The 24471-nt window shown below is 40.6% G+C and overlaps 1 protein-coding gene across 1 annotated transcript in view; it reads left to right on the forward strand.

Annotated features, from left to right (window-relative positions):
- Positions 1–24471, forward strand: part of NEB (nebulin) — a 424680-nt gene that overhangs the window by 241679 nt on the left and 158530 nt on the right. Inside the window, 13 exon segments of the mRNA XM_030209286.1 lie at positions 2621–2824; positions 3018–3122; positions 3230–3334; positions 5517–5828; positions 11368–11571; positions 11764–11868; positions 11977–12081; positions 15654–15965; positions 17162–17365; positions 17558–17662; positions 17771–17875; positions 20252–20563; positions 23484–23687. Coding sequence (XP_030065146.1) covers positions 2621–2824; positions 3018–3122; positions 3230–3334; positions 5517–5828; positions 11368–11571; positions 11764–11868; positions 11977–12081; positions 15654–15965; positions 17162–17365; positions 17558–17662; positions 17771–17875; positions 20252–20563; positions 23484–23687 — 2382 coding nt within the window.

The following is a 24471-nucleotide window of genomic DNA, read 5'->3' on the forward strand; positions in this document are numbered from 1 at the left end:
ATATACATTTGCACCACATTTTGGTACTGTAAATGGCCGTGCCTAAATGTAGGCACGATCCCTGGGTTTAAGTGTTCTTCTATAAACTGCATTTTTTGCGTCAATTATAGAATTCTCCCTTTTATGTAGGAGATGCACAACTGAAAGGGATTTTTCAAAAATGAAGTTTCATCCTGTAGCTTTCCTTTCCAAGATGATTTTTAACTTAGGGTTCAGGAACAATTGTATTAAACGTCTTTGCAGTGTGTAACAAAAAGGCAGTGTATAGTTGAACTCAGTGAGCCTCGGCTCATTTCGTCTCTTGGCCTAAATAATAATTTAGTTGTGCAATACTCCATTAGAACAATGTTATATCACAATGACATATAATTTGGGGTGTGTTCACAAATGTATAGTTGAGCTGCATAAGTGCATGAGTGAGTGAATGAGGGTGTGTTCATTACTGAGTGAGTGGATTTGGTGGTGTGCAAATGAGTTTATGACTGCATGGAGAGTGACTGAGTGCAGTGTGTTTGAGTTGGTATGGTGTGTGTGTCACCCCTGCCCTGCCCCCTTTCTCTCTCCCTTTGCTTCTCTCTCCTTCTCTTTCTCCTGTTCCCAAGTTCTTTCAGCCCTGATACCCTCAGACCATCTCCTGGGTACTCATCCCTGGAGATAAATATTGGTCCCTGTTGCTGCCATCATCCTTCTCCTCTTCCCTTTCCCCCCTGTTGTATGCACACTGACTATTATTGCTGCTGCAGGGTGGGGGAGGGTGATAGTGTGGAGAGACTGTATAGAGAGGGGAACACAACAGGGGGGTGACATGGGACCTTGGAGTAATAACTGCAAAAACAGGAGGCACCAGTGGTGGCAAGAGAGAGGGAAGAGATGCTGTGGGTCTCTTGCTGACAGGCTTCATAGACAAGGAGCAGGAACCTTGCAAGGCCTGTTTTGGAGTGGGCAGCTGTCAGAGCCAATGGCAACTGTGGGGTGTATCGTGGCAGGAGGTGTGGGGAAGGGGCAGATAAAGATAACGCAGGGCATGGAACTGTGTGGTTTCTGCCCTGTGCAGATCCAGGTGACCCATGGGGAAGAAGCACAGGCTAATCCTAATGCTTCATGTGGAGATTTTCAGGTCTGAGTAGAATTGCAATAGTATTTCCCACCAGCACTGGACACCTTTTACATTGCACACACTTCAGTATGTGCTTGTGAAAGTGAAATTCAATGTGTATGGATGGGCAGATAAACAAGACAGAGACTGACTTACCCTCAATAACAGGCACTATCCCTGGAGCAAAATACACCTGAAAATAGAGGATCAATAGAAAATGCCAAATTATTTTAATTCCATTCCACAGATCTTTCCTATAAATCACTTGTATTTGTCTGAGATCATGACATTTTTGATTCCAGAAATGACAGTGATTCTTACTTTGGCTTAAACTGGCCTGTCAAATGTGAAGGACGAAAAAAGTTAGAAAATTAGCAGGCAACTTCCAAATAAAGCATATATGTGTCAAAACTGTGGAAACTCTTTATTTGCTGAATTTACATTGGTTTTCAGTAGGAACATTTTTCATTTGAGAGTTGACTTAGGAAAATATGAGCACAAATTTGTGCCTGCTAGTTTTGTAGATATTTTTTCTATGGAAACTTTCATGTGGAAATGCAAAGATATTTCCGTAAATCCACCTCAAACCTGCTAGCAGGAATGCCACCCCAATAGTTATGTGTATTTGCATGTTTATATGCTTACGTTAATGTGCAATTTACCAAAGCCCCATTTCTGTACATAAACCCTATTCTGTGCACAAAAATGCCTTTAAAAACTGCCCTGATAATGACGTTGCAAATCTTACAATTTCTTTGCCCTCACCTTCTCAGATTAGATTGAGCCAAATATTTCTGTCATCTGTAGGACCAAAGGAACCTGGAGATTCAGTGTTCCTGCCAAAGTTCAGCATATTTATATACAATAGGAAGGTTAAACTCATACATTATGTATTAATATTAGGCATAACTTTAAGGGTTCCTATTAAATAACATACTTTCATATAGAACCAAAATAATTTGGATAAAATGATCCACTACTGAACAACCATGAGCTAAATCCAGAGAATAACATGAGAACGTAAGCAATGGTTGGTGCTGCTGGAGAAGATTATAAGCTTGCATATCAGTTTAGTTGGAAGTAGCAGATAGGTGGAACTAGATTTTTGGAACTACTAGTGTATATGATATATTTATATACACTTTTGATAGTTTGTACCCCTGACGCAGCCTGAGGGCGAAACGTGGCCACGTCGGGTATTGTTCCAATAAATGCATTTGATTCCACTGCTTTGTTTTTTTATCTACTGTTTTGTAAGCAGTTGTGTGCCTTTTTGTTTTTTTTGTTTCACATATAAAAGACTTTAAAAAACCAAATGTTACAGGGCATGCTGTGAGACTGAAAAAAACTGTCTATAAATTTAATCGTGCATACACTACAATATTTAGTTGCTGAATTCATTTTTTTTATTTTTGGTAATTGAACTTTGCAAATTTACCATGTAAAATAGTTTTGGAGGGTAGGTTGGTTTTAATTGAATGCAAACTTGATTTATCTCTCATTTATATCTTCTGTTTGTCACAGGCCATATACAAGTCTGACCTGGAATGGCTCCGTGGAATTGGCTGGATACCCAATGACTCCATAGAAGTGAATAGAGTGAAGCATGCCCAGGAGATCCTGAATGAGCATCTGTATCGCCAACCTCCACAGAAATTGAAATACACCAGCATTGTTGACTTGCCATCTATTACCCTGGCGAAAACCAATGCTGAACAAATCAGTGATGTATGTACATTTATTTTAAACATTTATTATTAATGATATTTATACAATATGTATAGTATAAGAGTACATGAAAGATACTGTTACTGTTCCAGATGTTTTATTTTTTTTTTATGATGTTATCACAGAGTTATGAAATCAAAATATAGCCTATGCAGTATCCCCACTTTACATTATGACTATTCTTTAAAAACAGTGGAGGTACAGAGAAATGTGGGACAAGGAGAAGACCGACATACACGTGATGCCTGACACTCCAGAAATTATGCTTTCAAGAGCCAATGCAATTAATATTAGCAATGTAAGTATTATATAGTTTCTTACCTAGTAAAAATGTTTAAGGTACTTGATATTCCAATATTTTAAATTTTTTTATATTGATTATTTATTTTATTTTTTTATTTTAAGAAACTGTATAGGAAAGGTTGGGATGAAGTGAAGATGGTCTGTGATCTGAGGGCTGATTCCATCCCAATTACGGCTGCCAAAGCCTCAAGGGAAATTGCCAGTGATGTAAGTATAAGATTTAAATAGCCAATCATCTTTGAAGATTTAAAATCCCTCCAAGAATGGCCACTAAATGTAGAGTGTTTATCAAATTTTAAGCAAGTGATTACAGATGGGACTGCAGGAGTAAGTGGCCTTAGCATGGCCTTGCACAGGGTTTTCCCTTGCATTAAGGCCATTTGTACTGCAGCAGTAAAATGGCCAATTTTACATTTTTATATTAATGCTTATGTTCTAATGTTGCCATTAGCATGCGGCTATTAATAAAAATTACCATGTGAGCACTTACCAAAACCTATTTTGTATTGGTAAGGGCCCATGCGGTAATCCTGAGCTAACCAGTTAGCAGACAGTAATGTAGCTACGCTAACTGATTAGCACAGGGATGTCCACTCTCTGCTTCCTGACATTCCCATTCCTAGAAAATTCAAAAACATATTAGCAACCAGATTAGCCCATGCTAATTTGGTACTTATTACAGTACATATGAGCTCGACCCTCAGCTATGGTATGTGCTTTAGTAAAAAGGCCTCAAAGGGAGTTACTGACATGCACTGCCACATTAGCACATAGTAACACCCTTAAAATGTATTATTAGCAACTAATTCCCATTGTATAAAATGGGACCTGTGGTAACATAACACGTTAGTAGCTTCAGCAATAACTCTCATGTAGACAACTATTTCAGAAGGGCAAAAGAGTGCCTATTTGCAGCCTACTATATATAAAATACTAACATATTTCCTCAGTTCTAAGACACACTTTTTTGCCGGTTTTAATGTCTGTGGAAAGTAGGTGCGGCTTACATTTGTTGGCGTCTTCGAATCGTGGTCCAAAATTTGAAATCACATGGCCTAATTCCTTATTCTCTCCACATAGCCCCCAGTGATTGAAAATAAATGTGTATGTGCTTTTTCTGCATATGCTTGTTTACAGTATTTATTTTACCATATTTTTCACTTTTGCAAAATGAGGTTGCGTCTCAGAATCGAGGAAATACGGTAGTATAAATTTTGCAGTAATAGCGTCCTTGGGAGCAGGCCTAAATGTTAGTGCAGAAAGGAATGACAGAAAAAGCACCAAAGACTGTCAAGTATGGGGCAAGCAAAAGTCTTTTATTAATAGCTGATGGCTCTTAGTGCTTTTTTTTCTTCATTCCTGTTTGTGTACTTTGACCCTCTCTTCTGTCACTTGAATGCATAAAGGAGCCCATTTAAGGGCCCTTTTACTAACTTGCAATAAAAGGGAGCCTGCGCTACTCCCATGGTAATCGGGTACTGAGCAGTAAAGTGCCTGTGCTACCTGATTAGCACAGGCATGCCTACTCTCCACCCATGGGTATGCAGTAAGAGTGTGATAGGCCTACCACGCTTTAGAAAAAGGGTTCCTTGGTGAGAAGTAATGGAAGCACCAACTTCTAAAACATATTTGATTCCTTCTCTTAGTTCACCTCTTCATTCATCCTGGTCAAGCACTAGACCAGACTGACTATTTAGATCTGTTGCTGCCCTTTTTCCTCCTCTTTTTGTCTGTCTTGACCTGCTAGTCCCTTTCTGTGTTGCTGCTGTCACTGGCTTTCTGGCTTTCCCTCTTTCTCTCTCTCTGTTCGATGCCCTATTCTCAGTTCTCTCCCTAGCATAAGCTTAGGCCATGTGCTATTAAACCTGTAGGTTGCTTAAGATGCATTTCACTGTCCTTCAGCGCTATGAAGTGGACAACTCCTTGAATATATATGGGGGCTGATATTCTTTGGGGGTCTGGAAGAAGGGAGGATAATGCTGTTGCTGATGCTGGAGCTAGGAGAAGAGGGATTGGAAGTTGGTATTGGAAAATTGTGTTTTGAATCATAGAATGGAATTCACCTAGAAAGCCACATTTTTTAACAATATGATTACACTTATGAACCCCTATTTTTCTGAACCTGGGAAAGCACCTAATTGCCTCAAAAATAACCCTTAACATTCCAAAGAATGAACTCCCTACAGAAGAAGGAGAAGAATTGATATTAAAAAAGGAATTCTACTTTGTAATTCTTTATGTGAAACAGTAGAAACATAATGTTAAATGTATAAGTATCAGAAGAAGGTTGGTTATACAAAAAATTATTTCCAGACTTGTTAAACATCAGTCATTTATTATCCAAAAATAAATACTTTAATGGCTATGGTTTTCCTATCTTTTCACGCAGTATAAATACAAATTGACTCATGAAAAGCAGAAAGGACACTATATTGGATGCCCTACTGTGGAGGATGATAACAAGCTGTCGTGGTTGGCAAATTCGGGCAAACTGCACAGTAACTTGGCTTACAAAGAAGATTATGAGAAGACAAAGGCCAAAATCCACTTACCAGTGGATATGGTGTCAGTGCTTTCAGCCAAGCAATGCCAGACATTAGTGAGCGATATTGACTATCGTCAGTACCTGCACCAGTGGACTTGCCATCCAGATCAGAACGACTGCATTCAGGCTAGAAAAGCCTATGACCTGCAGAGTGATGTAAGTATGCAAATGCATGTCTTATCTAAACATAATATGTAAACAATGACACTGAGAAGGAGGCACAATAGAAGGGAGGGTTTCAGGAAAGCTGTTCAAGAAAATTATATCTTACTGGAACCAGAATCATTGTGCAGTACTACTGCCTCTATAAACCGTCATTCCTTGACCTTAAAATATACAAAAAGACACATTAAGGCAGAATTGCATTAAATGCTCTCACACTGTAACAAAAAAAATGGATGGCTGATGTCAGCCCTCTTCTACCTGTCTACTAGTATTACTACTACTTATCATTTCTATAACAATTTTACATGTATGAAACACTATACACAAACATGTAAGAGATAGCGTTTTCAATTTATCCAAGACAGACAAACAGGAAATACAAGGGATTAAAGCATTTCATTTACTATGGGATTGAGTAAAATAACACGGGTACTGAACAAGTGAATAAGCAGTTAAGAGTTAAAATTAGCCTCAAAATGGTGGGCTTTTAGTCTGGATTTGAATAGTATCAGAGACTGAGCTTGACTTACCGACTCAGGAAGTCTATTCCAGGTGTATACACAGCAAGATGGAAGGAAAAGTCTCTGGTGTTGGTGGTGGAGGAGAAGAACACAGATAAGACTGATTTACTGGATGAACAGTGTACCTGAGGAGGGATATAGGGAGAAATCAGAGGGGAGAGATACTGAGGAGCAGTAGAATGAATGCACTTGTACATGAATATGAGGAGTTTGAACTGTATATGGAAACAGAGAAGGAGCCACGTAAGTGACTTCAGGAGAGGGGTTATATGAATATAGTGACACTGGCAGAAGACAAGATGTGCTGCAGAATTTTGAACAGAGTATAAGAGAGAGAGAGAGAGAGAGAGTGTGAGATGGTTTAGTGGGAGATCTGTAAGTAGCAAGTTGCAGTAGCCTACGTGGGAGGTGATGAGAGTGTGTAGAAAGGTTTTGGTAGTGTATTTAGAAAGGAAGGGACAAATTTTTATTTATTTATTTATTTATTTGCATTTGTATCCCACATTTTCCCACCTATTTGCGGGCTCAGTGTGGCTTACAATACATTGTGAATGATGGAAGTACAATTGGTTGCAGTACGATTATGGGTTACATTATGAAGAGTTATGTAAAACAGAGTAAATTCAGGATATCATTTAGGAATAGAACAGCGGAATATAACAGTGGTGAATTGAGAGGGGGACAGAACAGTATCAAGGGAACATAAAGGTCTAACATTTTATCTGTGGGTAGGGTTTTAAGAGTGGTGAGGATACGGGAAAAGAGACTTCAGAAGGGAGTGTATTGGTGCGTATCTATTAGTTTGGTGATATTATAGAGAAACAAAATGACAGGTTTAGCTGTTGGTTATGCAGGGTATTATGTGGAAAGGAGGAACCATCAAGATGTGGGGTGTGTGATGGGGGAAGGGGTCATTGGCAAGAAGAGGAGATTTCATATCATTTGGCTGGCCCCTTTAAGATGCAGTCTGGAAGCATCAGGTCATGTTTTTGCAGCCTTATGCCACTGGGCAGTATGAATAATGCTGCTTGGGAGGTTGATCTCAAAGTATAATTATTCATGTACCTCAATAGCTACCTCCTCACCATGTATTTTTATAGGGTTGTGTTTAGGAGAATTGGTATTGGGGAGATTGTGTAATTATCAAAATGCGGTAGGGGTTACAGTGATGAAGCTAGTGCTTAGAAATTAATTGAGTGGAATGCAGGGCTGAAAGTTGATTAGGAGGAGCATAATTGAACGATGCCGGCCATCTTCGGGGCCGGCTCCACAAAGGGGCGGTGCCAACCGTATTATCGAAAAAGATGGCCGGCCATCTTTTCTTTCGATAATACGGTTGGGGCCGGCTAAATCTCAACATTTAGGTCAAATGTTGAGATCGCCGGGTTTACAGATGGCTGGCTTCAAAAAAGTGGGAAAAAAATCCAAGTGCTTTTTTTTTTTCTGTCATGTACTTTTTTTGGACAGCCACCTCTGGTTTACAGGACTGGTGCTCTAACCACTTGGCCACAGCTCCACTTACTTGGATGGCCCTCCCTTTTGATTATGCCCCTTCAGGTCTCAGCCAATCACAGACAGGGTTCTCTCTCAGAGCACCGGTCTTGTAATCCAGAGGTGGCCGGTTCAAATCCCACTGGTACTACTGGAAAAGCCAAGCAAAAATAGTTTTGATTTAGGATGTCCCTGACGAGCACTTCAATTTTTTTTTGGGTGGGAGGGGTTAGTGACCACTGGGGGAGTAAGGGGAGGTCATCCCCGATTCCCTCTGGTGGTCATCTGGTCAGTTGGGGCCCTTTTTTAAAGCTTGGTCGTGAAAAAAAGGGACCAAGTAAAATCGGCGAAATGCTCGTCAAGGCCAGCTTTCTTTTTTTCCATTATCGGGCGAAGCCAGCCATCTTGTGAGCATGGCCCCATCCAGCCTTCACTACCCTACCGACATGCCCCCTTGAAATTTCGCCGGCTCCACAACGGAAAGCAGTTGAAGCCGGCCAAAATCAGCTTTCGATTATACCGGTTTGGCCTGTTTCAGGAAATCGCCGGCCATCTTCCAATTTGTGTCAGGAGATCGCCAGTGATCTCTTTCGAAAATGAGCTGGTTGGGCACCTAATTATCATTCACCAACCCTGCATGGATTGTAGTTGTATTGAAAAATGCCTGCTGTCAGTGACTTGGTTGGTTTCCAATTGCTTTTTTAGTTAATCGGGTGATTCATTTGCAGACCCATTATAACAAATAGTCATTACACAAAGTAGAAATTGTAGAGGAATTTTCATGTATTATTTGTTCTCTGAGGGAAAATTTGGTGGATAAAAGAAACCATTATTAGTACCCCCAGATAAAAGTACTCTGACCGATATTCAGCCAGCTGCGGTCAGTGTATTTATATCTGCTACTGGATGTATTCCCAGATATTCAATGCTGGGCACTGGTATTGAATATCCAGTTTTAGGTTGCCATATTCAGCCCTTGACTACATAAACTGAACCAGTTTAAAAATAGGACTGCTATTTATACGGCCCAATTTAAGTAGTATGTTATGCAGTCATGGGATTTATATTGGCACTTAACCACATACAGTAAGTGCCAATTCTGCCCCCCAGAATGCCCACAAGTTAGCCAGCTTTGGCGCAGGTGCTAACTGTGAATAACCAGTGGCGCTATCTGCTTAAGTCCTGCTGAATATCGACAGTTAGCTACAGAGAAGCGATTTAAGCGGGCAGGAGCCTCTCCTGCCCACTTTAATTGTTTTGAATATCGACCAGACTGCGACCAGTTCTCATATTTATTTCACATTTGTATCTACTTCTATAAACTGAAGGTAGCAAGGCATATTGTGCAACTGGAAGTGACTTTCTATAAATTAAATCAATCGTGTGCTGTAATATTTAATTGCTGAATTAATTTTTTTTTTGCCAATTTTTTGAGTCTATATTTAAACTGAGTTAACTGATTAAGGGCCCTGTTTACTAAGGCGTGCTAGCATTTTTAACATGCTTACAATTAGCGCGTGCGCTAACCATGTAGGTGCCTATAGGGATATTGTAGGCGCGTACATTTTTATTTATTTATTTATTGCACTTGTATCCCACATTTTCCCACCTATTTGCAGGCTCAATGTGGCTTACACAGCCCTGTTATGGCGATGCCATTCTAGGGTAAAAGATACAACTGGTGTTACAGAAGATCAAGGATAACAAAAAAGAACTAATCAAACAGTTATAGAAAGAGGCTTTTCAGGGAAGGGTGGAGTGGTGAAGTGTTATAATTAAGCTATAGATTCTCGAGGTAGGCTTTGTTGAAGAGATATGTTTTCAGAGATTTGCGTAAGTTAGTTATTTCGTTAATTGTTTTCAGGCAAGTTGGTAGTGCATTCCACATCTGCGTGCTCGTGTAGGAAAAGCAGGTCGCATGTGTTAGTTTGTATTTTACTCCTTTGCAGCTGGGGAAGCGTAGATTAAGAAATGTACGGGCAAATTTCTTAGCATTTCTGGGAGGGAGGTTTACAAGGCCTAGCATGTAGGACGGGGTGTCTCTGTAAATAATTTTATGAACAATCGTGCAGATCTTGAATGTGGTATGCTCTTTAAGTGGAAGCCAGTGTAGTTTTTTCCTTAGGGGTTTTGCACTTTCATATTTTGTTTTTCCAAATATGAGTCTGGCTGCGGTATTCTGAGCTGTTTGGAGCTTCTTGACAGTCTGTTCTCTGCAGCCGGCATAGAGTGCGTTGCAGTAGTCTAGGTGGCTTAGTACCATTGACTGTACTAGGTTGTGAAAAATGGATCTTGGGAAAAAGGGTTTTACTCTTTTGAGTTTCCACATGGAGTGGAACATCTTCTTAGTTGTATTCTTCATGTGGCTTTCGAGTGTAAGATTTCGATCAATGGTTAACGCGTGTTGAAAAACATTAACGCACCTATAACGTGATTTAGTAAACAGGGCCCTAAGAGAGGCTGTCATCTGGTTAACTCATGCTGAACAGTCATTAAAGGAATATTCAGCAGCATTTACTTTGATAATACTGCTAAATATCTCTTCTAAGTTATAAAGTCAAAATTGGCAGTTGTGTGGGCGGTTTGGAACATTGTCATGGTGGAGTTGGCACTTCATCAGATAAGTGCCGATATTTAGCCCTTAACAGGTTAAGGTGCTCATTTTCAAAGCACATATACTTACAAACTTACCTAGGTTACTCACGTAACTTTGTAAGTCTGCTTTGAAAATGAGCTTCTATGTTAATCAACCAAATAAGACTGCATATATAGCAGTACTATCTTTAGCCTGTTTAACTTAACTGATTAAGGGGTCCTTTTACTAAGCTGTGGGAGAAAGGGCCCTGCAGTAGTGGCGGGGCTGTTTATCCAGCGCACCAGGGCCTTTTTTACTGCAGCGAGTAAAAAGCCTCCCCCACAAAAATGGCCATGTAGCAAGATAACTCTTACCGAGTGGCCATGCTGCGGGGAGCACTTACGCCACCCATTGAGGTGGTGGTAAGGGCTCCTCTGGTAACCCAGGGGTAACTGAGCAGTATGCAGTGATGCCTGATTACCGCCGAGTTAGTGCTGCACACTGGCCATGATGCATACTCCAAGCGAGAACTACTGCTGGTGGTCATGTTCGGCCAGTGGTAGCCCTGAGTTAGCGTGCAGTAAACTCACATTGGGCTTACTGGCGCTTTGTAAGAGGACCCCTCTGAGCTGAATATTGCCAGTTATCCAGTTTAATTCTGGCCATCTGTATATATCTGGATATTTGATGCTGGTACCCAGACTTGGACCAGCATTGACTATTCAGGCATAATTTTGGCGATGGCAGTCATCATTAAAAAAAAAAGGTTTATTGTCGTAAACTGAATATTAACCCTAAATTTGTGAAGCACTGCGTGCGACTGGTGGCACTATAGAAATGATTTGAAGTAGTAGTACTATATAAATTAGGTTTGGAGGCTAGGCTGTAGTTAATTTATATAAGACAAATTTATCTCCCTTTCTTTCTCTTCTGTTTGTCACAGGCCATATACAAGTCTGACCTGGAATGGCTCCGTGGAATTGGCTGGATGCCCCATGACTCCATAGAAGTGAATAGAGTGAAGCATGCCCAGGACATCCTGAATGAGCATCTGTATCGTCTTCCTCCACAGAAATTGAAATACACCAGTGTTGTTGACTTGCCATCTGTTATCCTGGCTAAAACCAATGCTGAACAAATCAGTGATGTATGCAAATTTATTTTAAACATTTATTATTAATGGTATATTCAGTACCATATGGGAGTATAATAGTACATGAAAGATACTGTTACAGTTCCAGATGTTTTATTTTTTTAATGTTGTTTTCACAGAGTTATAAAATCAAAATATAGCCTATGCAGTATCCTCACTTTACATTATGACTTTTCTTTAAATCAGTGGAGGTACAGAGAAATGTGGGAAAAGGAAAAGACTGACATACACGTGATGCCTGACACTCCAGAAATTATGCTCTCAAGAGCCAATGCAATTAATATTAGCAATGTAAGTATTATATAGTTTCTTACCTAGTAAAAATATAGAAGGTACTTTGTATTCTCATGTTTTAAATCTTGTTATATTGATTATCTCATTTTTAATTTTTATTTTAAGAAACTGTATAGGAAAGGTTGGGATGAAGTGAAGATGGTCTATGATCTGAGGGCTGATTCCATCCCAATTACAGCTGCCAAAGCCTCAAGGGAAATTGCCAGTGATGTAAGTATAAGATTTAAATAGCCAATCATCTTTGAAGATTTAAAACCCCTCCAAGAATCATCACTAAACCCAGACTGTTTACTAAATTTTAAGTATGTGATTTCAGATGTAATATAAAAATATTTTATTCCTCCATTCTTGTTTTCTTCTACATTTTAATGAAGATGTGTGGCATACAGGTTGCAGGAAGAGACAGACTCTTTTCCCCAAGTAATTGCTCATCTAGGGGGTCTTTTACTAAGCTGCGGTAGTGTTTTTAACTCACGGTAGAATTCAGCTGGCGGTAAATGCTGAGATGCCATTTGTATTACTATGGGCATCTTGGCGTTTACCGCCAGCTGATTTCTACTGTGAGCAAAAATGCTATCACGGATTAGTAAAAGACCCCCCCCCCCTAGAGAGCAACAATAGAAGTACCAACTTCTTGAAAGGTATCTCTTAGGGGCCCTTTTACTAAGCCGTGTAAGTATCTATGTGCGCTTAACACGTGCCAAAATGGAGTTACCACATGACTACCGCGTGGCCCTTGCAGGAATTTCATTTTTGGCATGCGACCGCTACGTGTGCCTGAAAAACATTCTTTATTTTCTGGCGTGCATCAGTTATGCGCACCAAGTGGCATTTGGCGCACGTAGGTCATTACTGCCCAGTTACCGTGTGAGACTTTACCGCTAGGTCAATGGCTGGTGGTAAGGTCTCAGACCCAAAATGGATGTGTGGCAATTTTCATTTTGCCGCACGTCCATTTTCAGCAAAAATTTTTAAAAAGGCATTTTTTGTAGGTGCGCTAAAAATTAATTCCCAAAACAGCGCACCTTAGTAAAAGGACCCCTTAGTTCACCTCTTCATCCATGCTAGTCAAGCAATGATCCTGACAAATTGTCTAGATCTGGTGTTACCTTTTTTCCTCCTCTTTCTCTTTCTTGAGCTACCAGTCCCTTTCTCTATTGTGGCTCTCACTGACTTATTGGATTTCTCTCTTGCTGTCTCCTCTCTGTGGGATATCCCTCTTCCAGTTCTTCCCCTAGCATAACCTTAAACATTTGTTATTAAACCTGTAGGATGCTTAAGACACAGTGCCACGATGTGGACAGCTCCTTGAATGCATTTAGGGGCCCTTTTACCAAGCTGTGAAGGAGTGGCCTAGTGGTTAGGGTGGTGGACTTTGGTTTTGGGGAACTGAGTTTGATTCCCACTTCAGGCACAGGCAGCTCCTTGTGACTCTGGGCAAGTCACTTACCCCTCCATTGCCCCAGGTATAAATAAGTACCTGTATATAATATGTAAGCTGCGTTGAGCCTGCCATGAGTGGGAAAGTGCAGGGGGGGGGGGGAAGGGCCCTGTGATAGTGGCAGCAGCTGTTTTTACCGCACACTGAGGCCCTTTTTACCACAGTGGGTAAAAGGCCCAGAAAAAATAAGTCCATACGGTAAGATTGCTCTTACTGGATGGCCATGGAGGAGAAACACTTACCATCACCCACTGAAGTGATGGTAAGGGCTCCCGCCCTAACCCGGCGGTAACCGGGTAGCGCGCAGAGCTGCCTGATTACTGCCAGGTTAGTGCCGCACCAAAAAATAATAGCCTAATTTCCTTAGCGCAGGAAATGACCCCCGCTGGGGCTGGAGCTACCATTGGCACCAGCATTGGGCCAGCGGTAGTTACAGATTAGCATGCAGTAAGCCCGCATTGGACTTACCGCCATTTTGCAAAAGGGCCCCTAAGGTGTAAAAAAAAAAAAAAAAAGAAACGTGGCAGCCAGATCAAATTTCACTGTATCACTGTATATTATTGGTTTTTGAAGCACTCTGAAAATATACCTTAGGAAGGTGTGGGCAGTATCTTTTTTGTGGAATAGCCTGATTTTTCAGTATGTACAAAAAAAAACCCAGGTCTGTCAGTTCTTCACAGATATATTAACTTAGGTAAGAGTGGGTAAATCAGTAAGGGAAAAGAAAAACAGCTGAGTTGGGGGAATGCATTAAAAACAATCGATCAAACAAATAACAGAATAAAACTAGGCTTTTGTATTTTTGGCTATGACAGATAAACACCATTAGTACGCCCTCGATAGTAAAACCAGGTTTGTGGGTTATAACCAATAAACACTGAAAATTCTCTCCCCGCTCCACCCTGATCCAATGATGTCATTCAACAGCCGCCATAATGGACTGATGACATAAGCTAAGTGGGCATCTGTCCTTTTGTGGTAGTGGGAGCTTGTATTTTTGCTCCTGCTACACTCTGCTCTCTTTGCCGGCTCATCAGAAGGGTTTAAAATGTGAGAGCTGTCACTTTAGAAAGTACCTTTTCTCCAGTTTCAAATTCAGGGAAGGGATGGAGCTGTTTCTGAGGCTGCAAGAAGGGGAACTGATTCTGTTTCTGGAGATGGGAGAAGGGCGGAGTGGTGCTATTGCTATATGTGGGAGAAACAGGAGGGGCTGAGGCAGTTCCTTGGGATGGGAGGAGAGAGGGCTGATGGTGGAGCTGAGGCTGATAAAGGGAGAAGAGGAGGCAATAAAGATGTTGAGAGAAGGAGAAATATTGCTGTTGCTGATGGTAGGGCTAGGAGAAGAAGTGTTGGAAGTCAGAAATGGAAAATTGTGTTTTGGATCCTAGAAAGGAATTCATCTAGAAGGCCATAACATTTTTTGCAACATGATTATACTTATAAACCCCTTTTTCTCTGACCCTGGGAAAGCACCTAATTCCCTCAAAAATAACCCTTAAAACGAGAGACCAACAGAACCCAAGATCTTTGGTTTCTGCCGAAACTGAATCTGCGACCGAAATTGGCAACTCATTTTCAGCAGAAACCGAAACCATAAACGAAACTCCCCTCTCCCTACCCCACACACGACCAAAAAGTCCCCCTTATGAGCCAACCCCTCTCTCTACCCCCTCCCCCCCAATCACTTTACTCCCATCCCATCCATAGCCCTCCCCGTGCCTACCTTAAGAAGGCGTGGTCTGGTGGTGTTTTCGGAAGCAAGAATGAACCCCACTTGTTCCTGCCCTGTGACACTGCTCCATCGCAATGGCTGCCAAAACTTCACATGGCAGCCTCATGAGACTGCCACCTGAGTCCCAGCAGCTATTTTGTGATTGGGACCAGCACGGGCAAGAGGCCCCTAGAATCAGAAACCCTTAATATAACATATAGACCTACCCCAAAGATCCTGTCCACCCTCACTAATCTCAGGAAGCCACCAGTATGGACTGACACTGCTATTATGGACTGACCCGTCTATTTATCTTTACCTCTCTGCCCTGCTTACCCCTTTCCTTTTATTGTACCCTGTCTATTTGTTATTCAAATGTTGTAAGCCACATTGAGCCTGCCAGAGGTGGGAAATTGTGGGATATAAGCACTGTAAAATAAATAAAATAAATAATTAAAGAGGACTTCTACTTCATAATTCTTTATGTGAAATACTAGAAACATAATGTTAAACATATAAGTATCAGAAGAAGGTTGTTGATACAGAAAATATTTTCAGACTTAGTGAAAGTCATTTCTATTCCAAAAATAAATACTTTAATGGCTATGGTTCTCTTATCTTTTCATACAGTATAAATACAAATTAACTCATGAAAAACAGAAAGGACACTATATTGGATGCCCTACTGTAGAGGATGATAACAAGCTGTCGTGGTTGGCAAATTCGGGCAAACTGCACAGTAACTTGGCTTACAAAGAAGATTATGAGAAGACAAAGGCTAAAATCCACGTACCAGTGGATATGGTGTCAGTGCTTTCAGCCAAGCAATGCCAGACATTAGTGAGCGATATTGACTATCGTCAGTACCTGCACCAGTGGACTTGTCATCCAGATCAGAACGACTGCATTCAGGCTAGAAAAGCCTATGACCTGCAGAGTGATGTAAGTATGCAAATGCATGTCTTACTAATTTTTGGATCTCTTGTCTTTTTAAAGTCTGTATCCACTTGTAGCATCTTTGTGAAGCTTTTTTGCTACATTTGGGCTTTTCAACTATATACAGACTCCTGAGGCAGGAACTCTGGCTAAAACACAGTGCCATATCGAGTCATCTATTTTAAGGAATAAATTGTGTATGACCACTCTCGTCTCCCGGTGTTGTTGAATGTGTTTTGTTGGCCACATTGCTCCATCATTTCAGTGTTGCGGGCTGAATGTAAACCAGACTGCGCCCAGTTGTCATATTTATTTCACATTCGCAAAGGCTTTCAGAACCTGAAGGTAACAGGGCATATTATGAAACTGAAAGTGACTTTCTATAAATTTAATTGAGCATGCACTGCAATATGTATGTGGTTATTTTAAAAGCTCTTTCTGTTTTGGATGTCTGAAAACCAGCATTTAGATGTTCATATTGCATGAGCATCCAAATCACGATTTTATAAAGCCCATTTGGCAGTGATCTAGGAGTATTTTGAGTGGGACTATGGAGGGTCCAAAAGATGGACATCCAATTCCAATTGCAAAAGGGGCAGGGATGTTCACGTCCAAAAAGATGGGCATCCATATTTAGATCTGGCACTTAGCACATCCAGGTTACAGAAAGTTGCTGTAATTGAGCGGTTCTCCACTGGAAGGAGTAAGGAGAGTCGCAATAGGTATTTTTCTGTCTCTGGGGGGCTCACAATTTTAAAAAAAACAACAAAAGATCAATGGGATTTGAACCTAGGACCTCATGTTCTCTGACAACTGCTCTAACAATTAGGCTACTCCCATGGATGACTGTGTGGTTATTTTATAATATGGATGTTCCCATGTTGCAACATCCCTTGCTTTGCTCATTCAAACTTTGGACATCTCAGTTTTTAAAATACATTTTTATGCTGGATGTAGCCAGTACTTAGACATCCATTTCTCTTGTGTTGTAGAACAGGGTGTATGTCAACAGATCCTGTTCTAAAATACATGAAAAATGGATGTCCATATATGACGTACAGACTTGGACTTGCATATTCTGAGTTGGACATACTTTCTAAAATTCTGCTATTAATTGTTGAATATATGGTTTAGAGGGTAGGCTGTAGGTAAATGTAAAGAAAACAAATTCATTTCCTTTTCTTTCCTTCTGTTTGTCACAGGCGATATACAAGTCTGACCTGGAATGGCTCCGTGGAATTGGCTGGATGCCCAATGACTCCATAGAAGTGAATAGAGTGAAGCATGCCCAGGACATCCTGAATGAGCATCTGTATCGCCTACCTCCACAGAAATTGAAATACACCAGCATTGTTGACTTGCCTTCTGTTATCCTGGCTAAAACCAATGCTGAACAAATCAGTGATGTATGCAAATTTATTTTAAACATTTATTATTAATGGTATTCAGTACAATATGGGAGTATAACAGTACATGAAAGATAATGTTACTGTTCCAGATGTTTTATTTTTTTTAATGATGTTATCACAGAGTTATGAAATCAGAATATAGCCTATGCAGTATCCCCACTTTACATTATGACTTGTCTTTAAAAACAGTGGAGGTACAGAGAAATGTGGGACAAGGAGAAGACCGACATACACGTGATGCCAGACACTCCAGAAATTATGCTTTCAAGAGCCAATGCAATTAATATTAGCAATGTAAGTAGTATCATATAGTTTCTTACCTAGTAAAAATGTATAAGGTACTTGGTATGCCAATGTTTTAAATTTTTTTATATTGATTATTTCACTTTTTTTTATTTTAAGAAACTGTATAGGAAAGGTTGGGATAAAGTGAAGATGGTCTATGATCTGAGGGCTGATGCCATCCCAATTACAGCTGCCAAAGCCTCAAGGGAAATTGCCAGCGATGTAAGTATTGGATTTAAATAGCCAATCATCTTTGACAATTTAAAATCTCTCCAAGAGTTGCCACTAAACCCAGACTGTTTACTAAATTTTAAGTATGTGATGTCAGATGTAGTAGAAAAATATTTTACTCCTTCATTCTTGTTTTGTTTATCTCATAGTGTCATACAGGTGCAGGAAGAGTCAAACACTCTTCCCCAACCGATTGCTCATCTTGTGGGCCTTTCACAAAGGCACGCTAGTGTTTTTAGTGCGTGCTAAAAATAAGCATATACTAAATGCTAGAGATGCCCATATATTCCTATTAATCGTAAATATGCTCAGCTTCTCTAATATTCTCAATCTTACAGTAGAACAGTCAGTAAGATCAATAGAGCTATGATAGGTTCTGTCGGATACACATCCCCACATCCACTATGGCTAAAAAGTTATGAGCCAAGCATTCATGGGGGGGGGGGGGAAATCCTCATCAATCCCTCCTTATAACATTTTCTTTTGATCCATATTTTATTCTCAACATATTTTTATCAAAATGTTCCATTTATATTACAAAAATGTTTTATATCTTTTCTTTTTCTTTCATTAAATATTTAGCTTTTAACGTAGCTTCTCCATTCTCAAGTCAGAAGATAAACAGTAGAGACCGGTTGTCACCGACACAAACCCATGCTTCGCTTTTTGCTGTCTCAAGGTAGTCTCCTACAAAAGAACATCTCAGATGTAAATCCATAATTTTTGGCAGAGCTCTGAGATGTTCTTTTGTAGGAGACTAACTTGAGACAGCGAAAAGCAAAACATGGATTCGTGTTGGTTATTTTGGATGATGTGAATCGACTATCTACCAATTTTCAGCCCACGTTTAGCAGCCAAATATGGCTGCTTGAAAAAGTGGAATATCTTTGGCCGGTTTCAAGATAACTGGCTAAGTGATGCCGGATATTCAATGCTGGACCGTTTCCGGTGACCGGCATTGAACCTCTGCTTTATTTTTACCTGGTTTCAACATAACTGGCTAAGTCTGAATATCTACTTAGCCGGTTATGTTGAAAACTGTTTAAAATAAAGTGGATCTCCAATGCTGGTCACCAGAAATGACCCGGCATTGAATATCCGGCATCACCGAGGGAGTTACCTGGGCTAACTCGCACAGTCTGAATATCAGCCCCATTAAAAAAAAAACATTTGGCAGCCAGATCAAATTTCACTGCATATTTCAATTTTTTTTGAAACACCCTCAAAGTATACCTCTTAGGATGGTGTGGACAGTATCTTTATGTGCATTAGCCTGATTTTGCAGTACTACTACTACTATAACATTTATATAGCGCTACCAGCTGCACGTAGCGCTGAACACTTGGCATAGAGAGACAGTCCCTGCTCAAAGAGAAAAAAAGATCTATATTACTTTACGGATGCATTAACCTAAGTAAAAGTGGGTAAATAAGGAAAGGGAAAGACAGTTCTGTGGAAATTCATTAAAAGCAATTAAAAAACCCCAACAATATAACTAGGCCTTCTGATTTTTGGTTAAATCCAATAAATACCAATAAAACACCCTCGCTGGTAAAATAAGGATTACAAGTTATAACCAATAAACCCTGAAAATTGTCTGTCGTCCCCCCACCTTCCCTAGTCCAATGATATAATTCACCAGCTGTCATCATGGCTAGATGACATCATCAGAGTGGGTGTGTATCCTTTTGGGGCAGCAGGAGCTTGTGTCTTTGCTTCTGCTGCTCTCTGCTCTCTTTTGCTGGCTTATCAGGAGGGTGTAAAATGTGAAAGCCCTACAGAACAAGGACACACAAAAAAATTGTTGTTGTTTTTTTTAATAGAAAAGAACAAGGAATTCACCAAACAGTCCACCTCACAGAGAGAATAAGCTTCTTACTCTGTCATGTTTTAAACAGTACATATAATCTCAAGTTAGGAAGGACTTTCCAAAACATCACCTTCCAGATCTAACAGAAATCTCTCAAGCTCTGCAGGACCAAAGAAAATGTAGGGCCAAGTGCTGACGTCACCCCTGGAATGCTCCCAAAATATCTGGTTTCAAATTAAGTGTTAATCAGATATTTTCATGGTGCTATCAAGTTAAGTGCCGCTGAATATGGCTGGTTAGCCCTGAATAAATGACTTAACCGGCCAGGAGCTATAGTTTTAAGCATTTAAAAGAAATCTACAAATAGATATTTAAAGAGGAATTCTATTTCATTATTTATGTCAAATAGGAAAACATAATTTTAAATGTATAGGTATCAGAAGAATATTGGTGATGCAGAAAATATTTTAAGCCACTGTAAACATTAGTGAAGGTCCATTTCTTATCCAGAATAAATACTTTAATCATGGCTATGGTTCTCTTGTCTTTTCATACAGTACAAATACAAATTAACTCATGAAAAACAGAAAGGACACTATATTGGATGCCCTACTGTAGAAGACGATAACAAGCTGTCATTCTTAACAAATTCGGGCAAACTGCACAGTAACTTGGCTTACAAAGAAGATTATGAGAAGACAAAGGCGAAAATCCATGTACCAGTGGATATGGTGTCAGTGCTTTCAGCCAAGCAATGCCAGACATTAGTGAGCGATATTGACTATCGTCAGTACCTGCACCAGTGGACTTGCCATCCAGATCAGAACGACTGCATCCAGGCTAGAAAAGCTTATGACCTGCAGAGTGATGTAAGTATGCAAATGCATGTCTTATTTGTGCACAGTATGTAAACAATAACACAGAGAAGAAGGTACAATAGTTTCAGAAAAGCTTTTCAAGAACATTATGAGGGGCATTTTCGATATGACATCTAATTCCACCACAAGTGTACTAGTTAGAGTGGGATATGGGCCTTCTCTACAGTCCACTGCACTGACTACTAGGCTACTCTTGGAATCTGCTTGCTGCTCTAATAGGAATGGCCATCATATCTGATGCTGACCTAGAGCCTGGTATGTACTGTCACATCTTTGGGGAAGAGGGGGTCAGCAACCACTGGGAGAGTAAGGGAAGTTATGCCTTAATCCCTCCAGTGTTCATTGGGTCATTTAGTTGTGATTGAAACAAGTCTAGCCAAAAAGTCTTAATTTTGGCCCTAGACATTTTCATTTGGTTACATTATTGCAGAAAAATGTCTATCTTTTGATGCCACCAATGTCCCGCCTGAAACACTCCCCCAACCTGCCCCCTTAAAATTTGGACAAACTGTGAAGCAAAACATCGAAAATCGGGGTGTTGAAAATCGCAACCCAGGCATCTTTGAGAGAAACACGTCCTTCTGCCACCGTATGACATTTTTTTGGGTTTTTTTGTTTTGGTTTGAAATGAGCCCCTATATCTTCTGGAATCAGATTCCTGCACAGCGCTTCTGCCTCTATAAACCATCATTCCCTAACCTTAAAATACATAATAAAAAGTCACATTAAAGTAGAATTGTATTCTACTTTAATGTGACTTTTTATTATGTATTTTAAGGTTAGGGAATGATGGTTTATAGAGGCAGAAGCGCTGTGCAGGAATCTGATTCCAGAAGATATAGGGGCTCATTTCAAACCAAACAAAAAACCCAAAAAAATGTCATACGGTGGCAGAAGGACGTGTATAAATACTCTCACACTATAATACTCTCACTATACACTATTATATACTCTCTATTATACACTATACACTATACACTATTATATACACTATACACTATTATATAATACACTATTAAATACTCTCACACTATAATAAAAAAAAACAATGAATGGCTGAAGTCAGCCCTCTTCTGCCTGTCTACTAGTATTATTATTACTTACCATGCACTGTACACAAACATATTATTGTGATGTTGTAGGGAAATAATGGCAGGTCTTAGCAGTCTGTTGGATGTGTACAGGGAGGGAGCTATATTTAAAGGGGTGGCCATCTGGGGGGCATCAAGGAGCAAGTTGAGGTAGCTTGAGCAGGAGGTGGTGAGAGTGTGGACAAAGGTTTTGGTAGTGTGTTCTGAAAGAAAGTGATGAATTTTGGTGATGGTATAGAGAAATAAATTCTAGGTTTTAGCAGTGTGTTGGATAAGTGCAAGGATGGGGCTATGTTGAAAGGGGTGACTATCGGGGGTATGTTATAAGAGGAGGTTTTGAAAAGCTTAGAAAAGGGGGTGTTGAAGGGGAAAACATTGGGAGGTGGGGGATAATGATGGGGGAGGGTATGAGCAAGATGGGAGAGCATTCATATTGATCGGCTGGCCCATTTAAGATATGGCCTTTGAGTATCAGGCTGTCATGTCTTTTCAGCCTGATGTTCCCACATAGTATAAATAATACTACTTGCGAAGTTGATCTCGAACATCATTATTTACTTCCCCAGCTATAAAGGACTAAAATACAAGTTGATGCATGCCACTTCCTTCTCTTATATGAGCACGCAGTTATGGAACGCACTACCTACAGACCTGAAAACAATCAACGATATAACTATCTTTCGCAAAGCTCTGAAGACATACTTCTTCAACAAAGCCTACAATGAGAACCGATAATCGACAACTTCATTAATTCACCTCACCAACCCACTCAGTTATACATAACTCCCGATCACTCGCTCCCTTCTTCTTTCTCCCATACTCAATCTCTGCACAATACTAACTGTATATGATATCTTGTAATGACATTGATAACAACATTATGTAAGCCACATTGAGCCTGCAAATTGGTGGGAAAATGTGGGATACAAATGCAATAAATAAATAAATGTATATACTGTGGGAAAGACTAACCTGCAATACCGAGATACCACAGGTTAGTCAATCCTGTGGGAAATTAAAGTTCTGCAGAAGCCTGGCTTTTTATCATATCTCAATAGCAACCCCCCCCCCCCCCCCAATGTGTTCATATAGCATTGTTGGGGAGAGATGATAGGGAGGGAGATATTGGAGGTAACAGTGGTGAACTAGTGCTTTGAAATTAATTGAATGAAATACTAGCTGAAGGTTACCTGGGACACCTAATAACCTCACCCCAACCCTGCATGGATTGCAGTGATATTGACTATTGATACGTGGTTGCCAGTAATCTTATTAGTTAATTGGGTCAATCATTTGCAGACTCATTTTATAATAATCATTACACACAATATAAATTTTGGAGAAGTTTTCATGTATTATTTGTTCTCTGAGGGAAGTCTGTGGTAGATGAGTGAGGCCATTAGTAGTACCCTCAGGTAAAAATACTGTGACCAATTTTCATATTTAGTTCACTTTCACAAAGGCTTTCAGAAACTGAAGGGTAACAGGGCACTTTATGAGACTGGAAGTGGTTTTCTGTTAATGTATTCAAACATGCACGGCAGTATTTAATGGCTGAATGGATTCTTTTATTTTTGGCAATTGAACTTTGACATTTCTACCCTTTATAAATTAGGGGCTTCTTTTACAAAGTCATGCTAGCGATTCCCGTGTGGCAAAAGAGAGGAAACCCATATGAATTGAATGGGCTTCCTCTCATTTGCCACACCGAGAATCGGCAGCGAGGCTTTGTATAAAAGGCCCTAGATTTGGAGGGTAGGCTGTAGGTAATTTATACAGAACTAATTTATCTCCCTTTCTTTCCCTTCTGCTTGTCACAGGCAATATACAAGTCTGACTTGGAATGGCTCCGTGGAATTGGCTGGATGCCCAATGACTCCATAGAAGTGAATAGAGTGAAGCATGCCCAGGACATCCTGAATGAGCATCTGTATCGCCTACCTCCACAGAAATTGAAATACACCAGCATTGTTGACTTGCCATCCGTTATCCTGGCTAAAACCAATGCTGAACAAATCAGTGATGTACGCAAATTTATTTCAAAATATTTATTTTGTTTATTGGACTAATAAGTCTTCTTTCCTCCTGGTATCTCCAGCTTACTCAGAACCACAGCTGGAAACTGTCTTGGAATTTTTTCTCTATTTTAATAGAACATTCCATTATTTGTCATCTATTCATTCTGACAAGATTTCTGAGATTGGGGAGTAAAGGTCATAGAGCTCCTTCTGGAATCTTCTATTATGGACTCAAAATCAAGTCACTCAGGGGCCACGGGTTGCATTCTCCAAATCGGCACTACCACCAGGATAACAAGTGCACCCAGCAGTAATTCCTAGTTTGGCACACACTCAGCAGCGTACCAAGGGCAGGGAGGTGGGGGCGGTCTGCCCCGGGTGCACGCTGCTGGGGGGTGCAGAGAGCAGCCGTGCGCCTGTCAGCTCCGCTGGTTCCCTGCTTCCTCTGCCCCAGAACAGGTTACTTCCTGTTCCGGGACAGAGGGAGCAGGGAGCCAGCGGAGCTCAGAGCCGTGCGGCTGCTCTCAGCAGCTAAAAATGCACCCGGGGGGGGGGGGGGGGGTGTCGTACTGCACCCAGGGGGAGGGTGCGCATCGGCGATCCGCCCCGGGTAGCAGCCAACCTAGGATCATCACTGCACACACACTGAATCCCTGTGGGGTCTTCCCAGCGGCAATAGGCAGCACGGCCAGGTTGGTGCACCCTGCATGGTTACCATGCGGGTAGTGCATGAGCCCTTACTGCTTGATCAATGGCTGGCACTAAGGGCTCAGGCCGTAAATAGGCGTGT

The sequence above is a fragment of the Microcaecilia unicolor genome, chromosome 7, assembly GCF_901765095.1.
Source record: "Microcaecilia unicolor chromosome 7, aMicUni1.1, whole genome shotgun sequence".
Lineage (NCBI taxonomy): Eukaryota > Metazoa > Chordata > Amphibia > Gymnophiona > Siphonopidae > Microcaecilia > Microcaecilia unicolor.